The sequence below is a fragment of the Acanthaster planci genome, linkage group LG06 (genome assembly GCF_054643075.1).
Source record: "Acanthaster planci isolate LZ-2023a linkage group LG06, COTS_SCS, whole genome shotgun sequence".
Taxonomy (NCBI): domain Eukaryota; kingdom Metazoa; phylum Echinodermata; class Asteroidea; order Valvatida; family Acanthasteridae; genus Acanthaster; species Acanthaster planci.
The window spans coordinates 83,154-96,004 of record NC_141782.1 but is presented as its reverse complement, the minus strand read 5'-3'; the positions used below and the strand labels follow the sequence as shown (position 1 = coordinate 96,004).

The window sequence follows — 12,851 nt, the reverse complement described above, 5'->3', positions numbered from 1 at the left end:
TCGAGTCTGGGGCGCGGCGCAGACGCCTGATCATTATCAGTATACTACATGTACCGCTAGGCAAGCTTTACGAACATTTAAGTCTAAAGCAAACAAAAGCCATCACAAAACCACGAAAACCTTTAAAGCTTTTTATTTAAACCTCATTCCCCCAAATGAATGTACACAATTTACATAGAGAAGTTAATCAATACACGAATGGCTTCAATCTTGGAACTACACGTTCTGGTCTCCTCAGTGTGTTCGCCTACGCTTTCTTTTTCTCTAAAAAAGTTGGTTTAGTTTTAGACTGATGTAACACACTTTTCTGCAATAAAAGTAAATCCTCCACGAAGAGAGACAATTGTTACAAGAGACTTTGTTGTATTAACAAGACAAGATCCGTCAGCTTGACGCTAAACAAGAGGATGCGCAGTGTAGTGCCACGTGGTATGACGAGTCGACCCGTCAGTTTTTTAGCCAAAAGATTTTGGGTCTTGCTCTGAATTTCACAGCGCTGACGCAGACCACAGTTGCACCATAACGGCAATCCTACGTTTTACTGAACTAAAAACAACCAGCAAAATTAAACTCTTCGAGTTTCAACTAATTCGACTTCACCACTCTTAAACAAAATACTAACCATCTCTATAATTGCCTCAAATTCAGTTGCGACATAATCTTGCACCTACTTCCGTTTTCCACCAACACCACAAAGCGACACGGGCGAGTACTAATCTGCCTGTCTTATTCATAATTAATTCGACAATAGATAAATAGCTGGTTTTTGTCATCTTTAAAGCAAAAAGTGCGAGATCGAGAGCGTGTCGTGCAGATAATTACAGCATGCACGCCCCATTCAATGTACTGTATTAAACTTCTTGAAATCACTACTGGCGATTAAAGCGAAAGCCACAAGGGTTCTCCGTGCTTCATTCTTGACTCACTTAGAGAGATATCGGAACTGATTTAGCAGAAAAGCCAAATGCCTAGGCTAAAACAAATTTTAATCATACTTTCAGACACAACAAGAATTTGCTTTCAGCACTAGAGTTGACGCCGATCATGAAACAAATATGATTTTGGAAGAATAAATAAATTACAATATTATACGATACACTGTCACTTTATGGTGCCGCTGTATTTGTAAGAAACAAACTACATGTAAATATACTTAAGACAATTCTGAATAAATAATTAGCATCAATATACAATACACCTTATTAATTGAACAAAAGCACGACAGAAGAGAAAGAGGATTAGAGTTTTTACATCTTATTACATTTCATGAATAATGTAATTACACATGCAGCCAAGGAAAGACGCAGTTGTCAAAACGTTGTAGAAAACTGCCACGTATACTGCATAGTGTGTAGCATTTGAAATAAAGGAAATTTTATAAAGTGATATAAGAGTAGTTTCAGCTAAATTTTGAACAAAAATGTACACATCTGTATAACATCCGTCAGCAACAAAAACTCTTCGGCGTCGACGATCATTGGGCGGTTAAACAATCGGCAACATAAACGACTATCGCCACCATTTCATAACAAACATTGTGTTTTTCTTGACCAGGAACGAGCGCACCATGGAAAGAAATCACTCTTTATGAATATTTCAAGCATGCTTTCTAATATTAACCTCGCTCAAATGATACATTGACGTCGTCATTTTAATTGTAAGTTCGGTTTGTTTTGGTTACAGTGTCTGTGGATTTTTTTAGTTTTAGTTATTGGTCTGCATAGTACATTGATATAGTTTTTTCCGACACAAGTTGGCAAAACTGATGTTGTGACGTAGCCAAAAAAATTGTTCATGGAACATTTAAGTATGTGGAATGTTTTTTCCACAATGATATTTGTAGAAGTAATCCAGAGTAAGTTGAACTATTGCTGGCTCTTATGTAACAAGGCCAGTCACACCACACGGCCGCGCACGTAGCTTTTAAATTAACATCGTCGATTGGGGGTAGACAGTTGACTATCCCGAACCTCCAATTGTTGACAGACTGGGTATAGAGCAAGGAATATAGATGAAATCAGGTGATTGATCACATGGCATCAAAATGGAATCGATGAGACTCCTGTCTCTTCTCTCTGTCGTCTTCTCTCTGTATTTCAAGGAACAAATAACACCAATGTTTAATGAGACAGATCTTAAATGGTATACGCGTCCATGTGTAATACCGGTGGCACTGAAAACTGCGCAAGAAATTACTTCATCAATCTAAAATATTCACGTTAAAAGCGAAGAAGGCCTGGCGCATCAATTGAGTGGATATTAAATACTTTATTTTACAGTAAATATTCACCTTTTCCAGGAGTTGCAAAATACCGACAATAAGTGCCATGAAAATACAGGTTCCCACCAACACGCCACCCGTCACTAACACCGATCTACCTGGCGTAATAATCAACACGCTTTTCCACCTGAAGACAAGAGAAAAACAGGAAATTGTGTTTTTTTCCCCTTAAATTCAAACTAGTCCATGTCTTCAACCGAAAGACATGACAAAGTTCCTTATATTCGGAAAGCCATCAAAAACAGTGGGAAGCAACTAAAATTCAGATAATTCTTAATGCCACGACGCTGTGAATAAAGGCAAGTTCATATTAGAGGCGAATTTCAAAGCGAGGTGAATTCGACATGAGAAAGATTTGCTGCAAAATTTCGCTCGAGTTGAAATTTTTTTTTGCAAATTTGCAGCGTGAATATTTTATCTGACGTCACAAATTCGCGCTTGTGTTCGCTTTCGAGTCAGGTGTGAACCGGCCTTAACATGGTATGTGTATTGACAAATATGAAACTCGATAGGGCCGAGATAAATGATTCCTTAGAAGCTTTAATTGGATTATTATTGTTATGAAGATTGACTTGTTGGAGCCTTATGGAATCATGGGAAACTTTGCTGTCGGTTTCGTTGAGTTTTATCTGAACACCTGTCTCCATTATTCTCGGATTTCTGCCAAGGAGGTGTCGAGTGGAGATGCTGGCTTGATCCACAAAACCAAACAGAATTAAATGACAAGACCTAAATCACATTACGTCTTCTTCATGAAGATTCACTCGAAATCTTTTCACCCACACTGGCTGAACGGATACAAAACATTTCTTTAAACGCCAAATTCCAGGTTACGCATGCTTGTTGACGATGCTAACTGCAGGTGTGATTTGTCCAATGAACAGACGAGCTCACAAATAATCAGGGGTGCATAAAAACGCCGGAAAATTCCCGCCAAATACTAGTCCACGCACGGTTGCCGTTTGATCGACACCACTAACAGAGGTACGGCCAACTACCAGCAGGTTACAGCAAGTCGTCATAGGTGCCTTTCATCAGAAGGCATTCTCACCGAGAATTGAAACATGGCTCGCACCAAGCAAACTGCCCGCAAGTCCACAGGGGGAAAAGCCCCTCGAAAACAGCTGGCTACCAAGGCCGCAAGGAAAAGTGCCCCCGCCACGGGAGGTGTCAAGAAACCCCATCGTTTCAGACCAGGTAAAAGTTGTCCCTAAAAACTGCAAATTCCAAGCCAACATCTGTAATGTGTATGAGGCTTACTGGATCAGTTTTTGGGTTGGGATTTTTTTCTAAAATCAGGCTGGAGTGTAGCCTTCGTTCCCTTTGAAATAATGTGGTTTTCAGTAACTATTTTCCTCGTTTGGTTAAAAAAAATACATGCAATAAAATAATACACCCCCATCCCCCATGTCCAATTTTGGTATCAGTAGCTCAGTATAGACTGTGGGTTTTTACCTTGTAAAAAGCAGAACGTTTCAGACTAGACATCTCCTTAAAACTTTTCCACCTGACTTTTTGCTCTCCCAATTCAGGCACTGTGGCTCTTCGCGAGATTCGTCGCTACCAGAAAAGCACTGAGCTGTTAATCCGTAAGCTGCCCTTCCAGCGACTGATCCGCGAGATCGCTCAGGACTTCAAGACCGAGCTGCGCTTCCAGAGCTCGGCCGTGCTGGCTTTACAGGAGGCGGCTGAGGCATACCTGGTCGGTTTGTTTGAGGATACCAACCTGTGCGCTATCCACGCCAAACGAGTTACCATCATGCCTAAGGATATCCAGCTAGCTCGACGAATCCGTGGGGAGCGTGCCTGAAGACTGACCAGGACATGTCACTGTTTGGCCCCGTGAGGAAAACGATCCTTATAGTGTACACTTGCTTGGAAACCACAGTTTGGAACGAGTTCCATGTACAGACGCCACTTGACACCCGGTGCACATACCTTATGAATCTGGTGTGAATCCTTTTTCTAAGTAAACGATTTGGGTTTTTCCTTCCTAAGTTGAACTTTTCCGGACATGTTTTTGCTTTCTGATGGCCCCTACAGGTCACTGTAGGGAATATTTACTGGCGTCTGTGCATGGAATTCTTCCCTATAGGTGAATAAGCCCGTAGTTTTCCTACTAAAAATGCCAAGAGTTTCTATATGACTATCGAGAAGAAAGGATCTTGGTATATTTGGGCTCCTAGACAGTGTTCTACATTTTTATACACGTGTAAAGATTTAACACTTATGTAATAAGTTCATATTATTAAATACACATGATTTCAGGCAATAAATGATTTGTTATACATTCAACCGATAGTAACAAATTAAAAATAAGCATTCACGTAATTAAAGTAATAAATTAACAGATAAAATGTGTAAACGTCATTGCGTCGTCCTGTGATTTTAAAGCGGCTGCACATTTCTTTGTAAATATGATTTGATGAAATGTTTGTTCCTGTAAATAAAGGTTGCATAATTATTGTTCTGCAAATGTGCTTTTGATGGGATTCAAAAATAGTTTGGGGCAAAAAAAAACCTCAGAAAGCGGACTGGGGGGATGAGATTCGTGTGCTCATCTCCAGGTGAAATGTACAGAACACAAGCAATTTTCACCAGTTATTTCAAAACACATGCAGTTATTTTCCACACCTAGTCCATTCAATTATCCATTGTGGGGTACTTCATCTTAATATGTGCCTTCCTAGGACTTGAAGCCCCCCCCGCCCAGACAGGAATTACAAGTACTCTGTAACATTCAGATAAAAAATGGACACCCATATTGCATGTAAAAGGCTAGCATAAAGACACATCCGACTATGTTTTTGCCATTTGAATCCAAAACCACTATCTTGCAAACTTTGGAAATTTAATGTGGCTAAATGTGGTAATTGTCATCAGTGACCATGCCAGGACAATACTTGTAGATGACTACACAATTTTGAGTACCAACTTAATATTTCTGGGAGTTGAAACCAGACACAAAACTACATGTGGTATATTTTAAATTTGTTTCCTTTTGAAATCTTTCTAATTATATGAATGAAAGAAATTGGATAAGGGCTTTACTGTACAGAAAAATTCCTATCAGAAAGTTTACACTATATGAAGGTTTACATTCAATGTCACACGACACTTTTGGCAAATAACCCCTAAACAGGGGTCAAGGGTCAAAGTTCAATAAAGGGGGCACAAAATCTCCACACACATCTCTGCATGAGCTCTCTTTATTCATGTTGATTATTTCATCATCTGAATTTTACTTAAATCTTTGTGTTTTAGCAATCAAATTGCCAAAGTTATGAGAAATTTTCATGATCAAATACTAGTGAATTTTTAGCTCTGAGGACGTTAAAACGGAAACATCAAGATGAAGGAAACCGATCAGAAAGTACTTACTCTTCTGGTGTGTCCAAAGGTTGTGGTATGACAATAACTTCCGAGTTGGGAATAACGGATGTAAATGTATGTTGCCTGGGGTTCTGTCAAGAACAGAAAAATCCAACAAAATGAGTTACTGACCAACAGAATGCTTGACAGTAGTTGAACTTCCTATGATCAGACATCCTGACTTCATTGCCTTCATTTCTTGCACTACCATCTGCTTCTTCTAGTTTAACCTAAAAGCAATTTCAGCCGATTGAAACTTTTAAACATCTGAAAGTGGTCCACAAAAGACACGTCTTTAGTCAATTGATGAACTGCATTTAGAAATATGGATGCTTATGAATCCAAGTGTACCTCTTCTCGTCTTGCTGTAGGAGCTGGAACACTGACTGTCAGGTAGTCAACGTAATTTGGGTTTTGGCCAAGACCCAGAACCACGTACGGCAGCTGTAAGGAGAAGTGGGCTGACTGATACAACTGTGCAGCTGCAGATCACAAAGTGGGTGGAAAAAAGTTGAGACTTTTCAAATCACTCCTCCTTCTCCAAGATCAGGTTGGTAATCAGGTTGGTCACAAGCCATTCAAACATAAGTCAAAATATTCTTTAGCCACTATTCGCTACTGTTGAACTAATTGTGATACAATGTAACTGATAAAAAAAATAATTTTATATCAACTGACTGGTTGATTTCATCCTTGCCCTTTTGAGTGGACAATCAATCTTGGTCCAATCAAGAGTGCTGTCTGTCTTATAACCTTTACATCTTGCGAAAACTGAATGCTAGTCTTCCATTAGTGACAATCAAAAAGTGCATACCAGCGCCAAGTTGCTGGGTACCAGTTGAGCTGGTCGTAATGTAATGAACAAATGGACCAGGCTGATTCACACCATACGGCTACAGTGAAAAAGTCAAAAGAAATGTTATTTCTGCAATATTTCATGAAATGGACACACTGTCCACACCAAAATACATGCATTGAAAACAAAATTTCAACTCAACACTTATCCTTGGTTTAAGATTATGATATTCCAAACTGTTTAATAATGTTACATTTAATTCAAGCTTTTCAAATGTTACTACCTTTGTTGAAAGGCCATTGCAGTCATTATAGCACAGACCACTCAAAACTGTCAATAAAAATCATACAGTATAAGGATATTTTGTGGCAAAATGAATAAAACCTAAAAGTTTGTTGCAAGTTTTAAGTGAAATGTGAGATATATGAAATATAAAATGAAGTCAAAGTGGTGGAATCTTGCGTAGTGTGGCGACAAGGTTTAAAATGCACCGGTCTGACCAGGTCAACTTACTGTGGGTTTTGAAGAAGTAGGCATCAACAGCAAAGTTGTTCTTAATCACATGTATATGAGGTGTTTCATCCAAGTTGATCTGGCTGACGACAAGAATGTCCAATATCCCCTAAACACACAGGAAATGAAACACAGCTCAATGCAGAGCACCTGTATTGCATCCATATGAAATGTCCCGATATATGTTTTGCATGCTCCCAAATCTATGCAGACTTATCTGCAAAGCCGGCTCCAGATTTTTTTGGGGGGGGGGGGGAAACAAGTAAACAGCCTTGCCGGTGAACTTTTGTAATGACTGATTGCACCTGTCCAGTCACAAATCAGCAGCTGCTCAGAAATAAACTTGCTCTGTCAATTTCAACAAGCTCTGTTTATGCACTTAATATTTTCACTCTGATTGGTTTAGAAAAAAATCCTCATTGGTGTTTATTTTTTAGAGGGGGCATGGGTCCCATTGGCCCCCCTGGATCTGCTATTGCTTATTCATGCCATAACTTGATTGAATGATTGTCTTCACTAACAACAATGTCTCCACCTATGCACAGGACAGGTAAAGACTATCAGGACAGGCAGTCTTTGCTTGTACAAACTTTAAAATCTCAATTTATTTCATAAATCTTCAACACTGGAAATTCAAAACTATCATGCATACACAAAAAAGCAAAAAATATCATGTCATTGGTTGAGGATTATTTTCTCCAACTGTGGTAATGTTTTGCCGCCCATCCAGCTAGTGAAAATTTGGTGGTGTAAACTTAACACTTACTGTGTGTGTTAAATCCATGAATGTAGCCAGGATGGGCATCTGAATGTTATTGAGGGCTTTGCTGTCCCACACTGCCGACAAACTTGTCCCGTCTTTATTTTCAAGGATGACAACTCTTCTCGTGCTTTCACAAATCAAAATACAAAATGTTGTTAGATGCAAAGACAGGAGGATGGTGTTAATTTGAAGTTTGGATTTTGTGACAAAAATGAATGATTGATTCTTTGATTAAAAAACAACTATTCTGAATGGTCATGATATTTTTAGATTATCAGATGTGTTCAGCTGTCAAGTTTTGGGACATTAGACCCATCAAATCAGACAACAGACATCAGAATAGGACAACTTGCAATATTTGATTAATTGAAATTTTGTTAGCCTACAATCAATTTTCTGTCTCTTCACAGCAGATTCTGACAGATTTTCCCACTGGGGTTCACGTTTCATACCCAGGATATCTTACAATATTTTAGGTAAAACCAGTTGAGAAAGTGCTAGCTTTCCAACTCCATGCATGAAGAGAAGATTTATGCTATGTGCCTAATAGCCAATACACTGTGCAATAATGCACTAGTTCACACCTGTACTATACATGGTGGCTGTACTTTCAATTTTCTTCTGAATGTGCACAAAATCAAGCCACATCCAAATCACTGTGGCTTTGGCTTAGAATTACACAATTACACTCTTTCAGCGTCCTCTGAAAGGAACTGGCTATGGTTGCTATCATAGACTCCTGTGTAATACCAAGCCACTACCAAGTGATTCAGAAATGGCTTCCCAGTGTGCAATGTTACCACTGAGAAAAAACAGTGGAATGAAGGGAGTGACATCAAGGTTCTTGAGGCTTGAATCACCTCAGCATCTCACTACATCCCAACTCTGTGTCTTACCCATTGCTCTTTAAGCGTAGAATGCAGACAATGTCTGGATAGGAATCCATGTTGGTGTCCCCAACTCGTACAGTGATGGGTAAGTAAGCCCATCTAGACTTTTCCAAAGGAGGGACAAATCCCCATGTCTTTCCTTCCGCAATGTTTGCCAAATCTAAATACAGACGCCACTGAAAGTATTAAAAGGGAAAAAAAGCTTTTTACTGGGCCATTTTCAAACCTAGTACCAATAAATATACCTCATACATATTCATGACCATTGATCAAGGTCTGCATTCTCACTGGTCTATTCATCATTATGTGCCAGTCACTATTTTTGCTGTTTGCTGGGCATGCACATAGAAACATGTAAGTCCTTGATGCATGTTATTCCGTTGTGGTTATGATAGCTTTTCTTTGCTCTTGATTTTTAATGGCAACTGAGATATGGTAAAACAAAGATACCATAGTTTATTTCAGGTAGATTGTTGCCTTGGCCCTTGGGAACAAGTTTGTCAACTTGGAAAGCTAAAAATCCACTACTGGCCTTCAAACCATGTCATATCTGTCTACTACCAACAGTTTTTAGAGAAAAGATCCGTTAAGAGGGCGGTTTAATAATGTTTGTCCAATATTCAAACATTACATAAACCAGTTTGAGAGGATTTCAGGAAAATAGCAAAATCACCCAGGGTTGAGGTAAACATCTTGGACATTTGGACTGATGTGGTACTTGGACAGTTGGCATCTATATTTCTCAAGAAGCAAAGTAAAAGGAATTCTAGAGAAAATATGATGGGTATCCCATAATAGTCTGCTTTTGCACAAAAATAGCCACGTGTGTGATTGGTTTACCATCTTGGTTGCTCCGTCATACAAATAAATTCGACTTTGTTGACATTTATCATCCAAGCACACAGGTAAAATGTGATCAATCTTGCCATCTGCATCTGTAAGCATGCACATGAAAAGAAAGAATACTAAGTTTTGTTTGTTAAATTGCAAAAGTTGGATTATGTCTAAAAACAGCTGAGCTTTTTCTAGTATCTAGTACAAAGAGGGGAAAAAGGGCTTTAGGACCAATATCATAATATTTATTTAATATTAACATAGACATAAATTACCAACACGTAGTCTGAAAAACTGGTTTGTACGTACATACGTACGTAAGACTGTAAATGGTACTCCAAGTGTCCTCCGGCTAACTCCCAAATTTTTCAAGTTTCACCAGTTTAGAAACCTCCCCCTAACATTCTTCTTGTTACAACAGATTTTGCTCTATGATAATTATAATCTAAATGCAACTTAAAAACAACTACACCTTGTTAAAACATGAAACCAAAGGCTTACTCATATCAGCAAATGAAGATTGTCCAACGTGGGTGATTTTCTTCTCTGGTGGTAGACCGTAACCCCCTGTCTTCTTCCAGTCATCTGAATCCCGTAACTCCCATCTCTCAAACTGGTTCTTATGCTCTTCAGAGAGGGAAGTCACGATGAGGTCAGTAGCATAGTCACTGGTTACATCCAAGAATGAGTTGGAGTTGGGGATACTAAGCGGAGCGTCTTCACCTTTAAGTAGTACACTGATGAACTGATCTTTGTTTGTGTCACTAGAAAACGGCAAATTTATAAAGAGTTTCTAATTTGTCGGGTGCCCGGCAGAAGGGTGTAAGTGCACTTATGCCCTTTTGCCGGGAAGCATCATCATAGCAGAAAAAATGTTCCCGGCAAAAGGGCGTAAGAAACACACTCTCTTTATTTAGTAAAAACTAATATAATTTACTACAAAATCAACCTGGGCTGTACAAAAAGTAACCTTTGAACAACTTATTAAAGGACTTGGGCTTTTTTTTCTACTTTTGCCAAGAAATCTTCATGTTTCATTGAAATGCAATAGTTTATACTTTCATCCTTTTGCCGGGAAAACTTTTTTTGCAGTGATCATGCTTCCCGGCAAAAGGGCCTAAGTGCTTACGCCCTTCTGCCGGGCACACAACAAATTTATCTTAGGTAGGCCTTTTCTCTAGATCATGCTAGATGTACCTGAAGAATCCACTGTAGTATCAGATACGCTGATGGATTTATCGGTTAAAGGGGAACAGATTTGTGAAACCAAAAGTAAAAGTTTCTTGCATGAGCAACGTTCAACCTCTTTGAATAATGGCCCCCACCTCCAGGTATACCCTGTGCTTTTTCTCAGTTATTGTTTGATCTCAACATTAAAAGAATCATACCAATGTTGTGACTACAATGCATTTTTGGATGTGAATAAATTACTTGATAGTAACGTGGTTTGTAGGGGCACCATGTGATCTATCTCTTCCCTGAGCAGGTGTTCTAATAACAACTGGGGGGCTTGATGTTTCGAAAAGCTTGCTCTGTTCGTTTTCAGGAGAACAGAGAATAAGATGCTTGATACTTACTTGCAAGTCCAAAACTGTCTGACTCCACTTGTATTTACACCAAACAAATCTGGAATCATGTCAGCATTATAGCTGTGTAAACAGAAAACAGGAGCGAGAACAAAATGTTACTGGCATTTCTTTAGCATTTTACTGAAAAAAAAAATGAACAAAATTCTGACTCTCAAAATCTGACTCTCAAGAAAGTGAAGTTTGCTTTTCTCCTCCTTTCCTTAAACCCAATTTATACTATGCCGAGGATGTACACACATACTTACTCCATTAGTAACGGCTGACCTTGTAAATCATTGCTTACTGTTGTAATTGGCCCTGTCAAAGAAATAAGATGGTCATGGTCAACCTTGTGAAATCAAAGGCTCTTGATAACTGCAAAGGTTAATAATTATTGTAAGGATCCATGTGCTTTTCTCTCAATTTGAAATTCAAAAATCACACCTAAAGAGATAGTCACAACATCAGCAAATCTCTATCACCAAATTAAACAGCTCAATGATTAAAAAAAAAAAGAAAATGACTTTTTTCCTTACCCAATTTGTATTTTGCATTTTGTCCCCAATAAACAAATGCAGAGGTGGGCACTCCTTCATTAAAAACATAGCCATTAGGTTTTGTAGTGATCAGCACATCCATCTGGGAATCCCCATCAAAGTCAGCAGGGACAACGCTTGTTATGGTGTCATTGATTCTAAAAGAGGAATAAAATACATGTATGCTGCAAATCTAGAAAGCCTGAACTGCACAAATGTGAAAAATGTACATAAATCCAAACCACACATAAAAATGCAACAATTCCTGAAATCCAGCAACAAGATAAAAACCTAGTTATTAATGCAGTTTGTCTTACCGAATGGACACATTGTGTAGTTTCTTTGACAAGGTAACAGACTCGTCCATCTGTTGGAAGTAGATGTCCATGACATGGCCTGGCAAAAATGAAAAGATAAAGACCAAATTGATCATTTGTAGAAATAAAAAGCTGACCTACACTGCGAGGGAAGTTGAAAAAAGGCAACTTTTGACAAGCAATAAACATGATAAAATAAAAATAAAAAAAAGGCAAACTAAGAGTCAGTTCACACGTGATAAAATGCTCAAATGTAAACATGGCAAGTACAAGCTTGAAAATTTCATGATAAAATTCTGCTGCACAATAAATGCACAAAACGTTGACCGGGCAACGTTGCTGATCAGCTGAAAGTGTTCAGCATGCACATGATGCATGTCTGTATGTTTTACATATTTGATCTAGGCCCCCTAATTAATTATATAAAATAAATATGTTTGATCTAGTTATGGAAATTTTATGCACATCTTTCTTTTTTGTATTTGTCATGTTTGTTCATATTCTTCTCCTTTATTTCTTTGCTTCTTTGTGTGCTCATAATCTTCCACTAACGTAACTGATATAAAAACGTATAGTGTTTACAAACCATTTTCTCGAAGAACAAAAACGTCAGTGCGTTTATCCGAGTCAAAGTCACCGTACGCTGCGACGATTCCGTCCGCAGAACCACCTGCAAAAACCTGCTTCGTAGTGTCAGTGAAATCTGCAGTATTCACAGCAAACGGATCGTCCCCCAAGGTACTCGAGAAAAGTGTAAAAGAGAGAAAAATACACCAATAGAAGGGACACATTTTCACATTCATGTCATTCTATACATCATCATGATCATACATGTTGAATCATCATTCACAATTAAGATCATGAGAAAATTACCTCTAGTCTGTACACCACAATTAAATTGTACAAGCTTATAATTTCAATGAAATGGCAACTAGACTTGGATACTTTAACTGCTAATCGTTTAATTTATCCAAGTTACAA

At 38.5% G+C, this 12,851-nt stretch overlaps 2 protein-coding genes across 2 annotated transcripts; one reads left to right on the top strand and one right to left on the bottom strand.

The window, feature by feature from the left end:
* Window positions 1-117: 117 nt before the first annotated feature.
* Window positions 118-12,743, bottom strand: itfg1 (integrin alpha FG-GAP repeat containing 1). The gene is made up of 16 exons (XM_022226560.2): window positions 12,457-12,743; window positions 11,871-11,949; window positions 11,554-11,711; window positions 11,284-11,335; window positions 11,027-11,098; window positions 9,951-10,213; window positions 9,456-9,550; window positions 8,622-8,791; window positions 7,729-7,852; window positions 6,963-7,071; window positions 6,733-6,779; window positions 6,468-6,546; window positions 6,005-6,135; window positions 5,663-5,745; window positions 2,291-2,408; window positions 118-2,089 (listed from the first exon to the last, which is right to left on the bottom strand). The coding sequence occupies exons 1-16, from the start codon at window positions 12,671-12,673 to the stop codon at window positions 2,030-2,032; spliced, it is 1,857 nt and encodes a 618-aa protein (XP_022082252.2). The 5' UTR covers window positions 12,674-12,743; the 3' UTR covers window positions 118-2,029.
* LOC110974739 (uncharacterized) lies at window positions 3,194-5,478 on the top strand. The gene is made up of 2 exons (XM_022226561.2): window positions 3,194-3,478; window positions 3,814-5,478. The coding sequence occupies exons 1-2, from the start codon at window positions 3,346-3,348 to the stop codon at window positions 4,089-4,091; spliced, it is 411 nt and encodes a 136-aa protein (XP_022082253.1). The 5' UTR covers window positions 3,194-3,345; the 3' UTR covers window positions 4,092-5,478.
* Window positions 12,744-12,851: the final 108 nt, after the last annotated feature.

Excerpts from the sequence above, each read along its gene's own strand:
- itfg1 (XM_022226560.2), bottom strand. The coding sequence starts at position 12,673 with ATGAATGTGAAAATGTGTCCCTTCTATTGGTGTATTTTTCTCTCTTTT. Across the intron at positions 11,950-12,456 it reads TTTTGTTCTTCGAGAAAATG|GCCATGTCATGGACATCTAC; the intron begins GTTTGTAAACAC and ends CATTTTTGCCAG. Across the intron at positions 7,072-7,728 it reads TCATGGATTTAACACACACA|GGGATATTGGACATTCTTGT; the intron begins GTAAGTGTTAAG and ends CTGTGTGTTTAG.
- LOC110974739 (XM_022226561.2), top strand. The coding sequence starts at position 3,346 with ATGGCTCGCACCAAGCAAACTGCCCGCAAGTCCACAGGGGGAAAAGCC. Across the intron at positions 3,479-3,813 it reads ACCCCATCGTTTCAGACCAG|GCACTGTGGCTCTTCGCGAG; the intron begins GTAAAAGTTGTC and ends CTCCCAATTCAG.